The sequence below is a fragment of the Egretta garzetta genome, unplaced genomic scaffold (genome assembly GCF_000687185.1).
Source record: "Egretta garzetta isolate BGI_Z169 unplaced genomic scaffold, ASM68718v1 scaffold598, whole genome shotgun sequence".
Classification (NCBI taxonomy): Eukaryota; Metazoa; Chordata; class Aves; order Pelecaniformes; family Ardeidae; genus Egretta; species Egretta garzetta.
Genome location: NW_009260621.1, coordinates 942,923 through 947,209, shown reverse-complemented (window position 1 = coordinate 947,209; position 4,287 = coordinate 942,923). Strand labels below are relative to the sequence as shown.

The following is a 4,287-nucleotide window of genomic DNA, read 5'->3' as shown; positions in this document are numbered from 1 at the left end:
GCTGGAGGCTGGGGCGATGCCGAGTCCCCCTCCCAGCTCTCCCGCCTCCCACCCGATATAAAGCACGTCTCCTCGCTGCTTTTCCAGCCGACAGCACACGACCGCGGGCGCAGGTGGTGCCGCAGCCGCCTGTTGCACGCTCCCGCTGCTGCCGACAGGACCCGATGAGTTGCTGGATGCCTGGGTGCCCAGCTCTCAGCATGTGCCGGGGCTTAGCCACGCTCCCCATCACTTGCCTGGAAAGGTAAGGGGCTTTGCCACGCCGCAGTTCTGGGATGCAGAGGGTTTAGCCGGAAAAGATGCATCTAACTTCGGAGCAGCCAGGCCTGCCTCTGCTGCTGCGGCAGTGATGTTTCGGTAGAAATTGGGGCGCAGACCGCAAGAAAACACGCAGCGAAGGATGGCCCGAGTGATTTGTTTTGGCTGCATCCCCAGGAGGGGAGCACTGATGTAAAACCTGCAGAGGGAGAGGAGGCTGGATAAGGCTGCCCTGCGTGTGTCTGGGTGGGCAAACACACGAGGGTTGTTCCTTCGGCTCCGTCTCTGCAGAACTTGCTTCAGGTTGACAGCAGCGGGACAATTTTTGTCAACATGGTCAAAACGTTAAGTGACATGTTGCTCCTCCTGCCAAACATGGCTACAGAGCCCCACGCTGCCGGCTTGACATTTAAACACTTATTTTTGTATGAGCACCTTGGGATGCCTGAATGAGCTGCAGCACACAAATAGCAGCGGCACTGGCAGAGGGGGCTCTGGCACAGGAGCGTCGCGCTGCCACCGGGCTCGCTGGGTCTCGAAGGCATGGGGTAGGTGGATGGTGCCACCGGCGAGTGCAGCCGTCTCTGTGGCGTGGTGGCAGGCTCCTGGGTGACTCAGGGGCACCCCAAAAAAAACCAGGGGAGCTTCAGCCCTTGCTACAGCAGCCTCGCAGCAGGGGGATGCTCCTGCTCTGCTGAGCAGAAAGCAACCACTGTGTTTTTCCAGTGTTTTGAGAGCAGCGTAGCACTGCTGGGAGAGGGGGATGGCAAAGGGAGCCAGGTTAGCTCCAGGGAGCAGGGGGGGTGGGGTGGGGGCTCCAGCTGGGCACTCGGCAGCTGCTCTGCTACCTTTGCCGTGCTTTATAAACGCGTGTGGTGCGACCTGGGAAGCGAGCGGGAGGAAATGGTCCCCTGGGCTTAACGCGCTGCTGAGCCTGGTTGCCAGGGAGCAGAAAAAGCAATTGGGGGAGCATTTATTTCATCCATCAGAAGGCAAAGAGGCAGCTGAAGCTGAGGAGCAGGGGCTGTCCCTCTGAGCTGCGTCAGGTCTGTGGGGTGCAGCCCCTGTGAGGTGGGGGGGGAGGGCGGCAGCCGTCCAGTGGTCTGGCAATCCTACCTCTCCCTTTCCTCCTGTCCAGAGCCAAGGATCTGAAGACCCGCTTAGGGATCCTACTTCATAAACCAGAGCTGGGGCACAGGATCGGGACCTCCAACAAGTTGCAGCTGGGCTCCAGGCAGAGGTAAGCCAAGGGGTGCTGTGTCGGGACAGGTCCCTGTGGAGCAGGCTGTCCCAGGGGATGTTCCTGCCCATCTGCGCAGCAGAAAGGATGGAACGTAGCTCGCCCTCCCCATGGTCCCACCCCGCAGGCAGGAAAGGCGGATCACTTCCCAGCTCCACCAGTTATAAAATCAGACTGGGGAACTGATGCTCTGGCATTAGGCACAAGAAAGCAGGTCCTTGACAATAGGTCAGAAACTCAGAGGGCTCCCGCAATTCCTGGTGTCTCTGACCACTGCCTGGGACCCCCAGGGAACGCAGGCAGCATTAAAAACAAAATACTAAATATTGCTGCTGAAGGCAAGGTGTCTTCTTGCCGAGGAGGCTCTGCTGGGCTTTGTACGATCAGAAAAGGGCTCCTCTGAGTACCCTCTAGAGAAGCTGCCTGGCCAGAGCTGCACTATGGAGCTGAGGTCTGGCGAGCCGTCGGGGAAGGTAAAAGAAAGGGAGAAAGGAAAGAGAGCCCACAGGTAATGGATACCAGGGTCTCTCTTTGGTTTCCTGCCGAGTGCTGCTGCCTTCCTTCTTGCATTGTCTCCCATTAACGGGGGCGCTTGACTGAAGTCTTCCCATCCTTTGCCGCAGGGCAGGAGAAGTGGTGTTGGCAGGACAGTGAGCCTGACGTCCTTTTGTCTTTTCCAGAGACTCCTCACGAGAGGTACTCGAATGGAGGGAGTCCTTCGACCAGCTCCTGAAGAGTAAAAGTGAGTAGCATCTTGTTTTCTTCTCTTGGCGAGAGCCCATGGGACAAACACGCTCCCAGTGAGCAAGGGGGTGACCATGTGCCGGCAGCCACTGTAAGAGGGAATCTCGTCTCCCCAAATGAGATGGTTTAGGATTCAGAAAGAGGCCCCTTTCCCGCCATACAGGGCTGATGCACAGGGCTTACCGCCTGGCTTGTGAAGCTGGAAGCTGTACCTTTTTCTTCTGTCTGGGTGCTTTTTGGGGGGCACGAGCACTGCTGTTTCGCGATGTCTCGCCACTGCCTCGGCACCGGAGCGTCGTCGTGGGCATCCCATGTGCAGCAGTCCTGCCGGGGGAATGTCACGCCATGCCCTGACCATCCCTTTCTCCATGCTCAGGAGAAGGCAATGTGTCTGCTCTCTGTGTCCTGCTTTGCACAGCAATGCAGCCTCCTTCCCACAGGCTTTTGTTGCTCAGAAAACTGCATTGCTGCCCTCTGTCTGTCTGTCCTGTGCCTCCGGGGATGGCTCTTCCACGGGGAGAAAGAATTCAGCTGCTTTATTGAGTTACACGTAGCCATTTTCCCCTCCAATATTTGCTACACATATGGTGTAATCCCTCCCTTACACTGGGCTTTACAGCGGGTACATGATGCTAGAAGTGCCAAATTTTAATGCAAAAGTAGTCGTCTACCCTAAAAGCTATTCCACAGCGAGAGAAAGTCCTTCCACAGTGCTAGTCTGGGACCAGGCGTATTTTTTTTTTTCCAGCCTTCCTCCTGTGCCGTGGTGGCTAACAAGCATCTCCGGCTTTGTAACTTAATACATCCCCCCCAGCCTGGCTCTGAAATCCTCACTGTGATTTAGTCTCCCGTACTCCTCAGCAGCTCGTTCCCCTTACATTTCAGCTGAGAAATAAAAATAAAGCCATCGCTGCTTGGTCCCTTGCAGGCATACTGAAGCCTCGGTGGATTTCTCCTTAGGTAGAATTAGCTCTTTTCCGAAGCTGCAAAGAAAATACTCTGAAGCCTCATTACAGAAAGGTCAGATAAATAAAACAGAGGATTACTTGTCTGTGGGAAAGGATTTTATTGGAGTCTAGAGGCCAATTAGCAGCATCTCAGGGTGGAATTTGCCCGAAGGGAAAGGAAATCTGCAGATGTCATGGTCTGAGCTCCCAGGGCGATGCTCGCCGGCAGTGCCGTGTCTGACAGCCATCTTCCTCTTCCTCCCCCTCCCTGCCCTGTTAACAGCCCTTCTCTCCCTTCCCCAGGTGGGGTGACAGCCTTCCACACCTTTCTAAAGACGGAGTTCAGCGAGGAGAACCTCGACTTCTGGCTGGCATGCGAGGACTTCAAAAAGACCCGGTCGAAAACCAAGCTGGCCTCCAAGGCCAACAGGATCTTTGAGGAGTTTGTCCAAAGTGAGGCGCCCAGGGAGGTGAGAGCATTTTCTGCCTCTGTCCTGTGGCGCTGAATAGGGTGGGAAAGGAATAAAATATCCCAGTGGGTTTTATTAAAGTGGGAAGATGCGCTCTTGCTCACAAGAGCTTTCGTTTCAACCTCGCGTGGCTGACCAACATGAAGGGATATAACGGCACGTGAGTGTCTTCATCCTCCTCTGAAGATGAAGAGAACGGTTTTCCTCCTCACATGGGAGGGGAGCTAATGCCGAGTTAATCTTTGTGGACGCTGCTTCCTTGCAGGTGAATATCGACCATGAAACCAGGGAGATCACGCGGAAGAACCTCTCGGGTGCCACCTCCGCTTGCTTCAATGAAGCCCAGGCCAAGACCCGCACATTGATGGAGAAGGACTCCTACCCCCGGTTCCTGAAGTCCGCCTCCTACCAGGACATGACCAAGCAGGCCACCAGCCGCGGCATCAGCAAGCGGTCGCATACCTGACCCGAGCCCGAATCTGCCGCAGGGGGACAAGCCGGAGGACTGGGCAGAGGCTAAGAGACGGTTTGCGAGGGCTGAGGTCTGTGCGGCGGGGTTTTGGCTGAAGTCCTGGCATTTTAGGAGGATCCCCAGGACCTCAAGTACTTCCAAGCTGCTAGGAAGAGA

General features: G+C 56.0%; 1 protein-coding gene across 1 annotated transcript; it reads left to right on the top strand.

Annotated features, from left to right (window-relative positions):
• The first annotated feature begins 164 nt into the window (after positions 1-164).
• Positions 165-4,125, top strand: RGS16 (regulator of G protein signaling 16). The gene is made up of 5 exons (XM_009645293.2): positions 165-244; positions 1,397-1,498; positions 2,179-2,240; positions 3,493-3,659; positions 3,925-4,125. Exons 1-5 carry the CDS (start codon positions 165-167, stop codon positions 4,123-4,125), a joined length of 612 nt encoding a protein of 203 aa, XP_009643588.1.
• Positions 4,126-4,287: the final 162 nt, after the last annotated feature.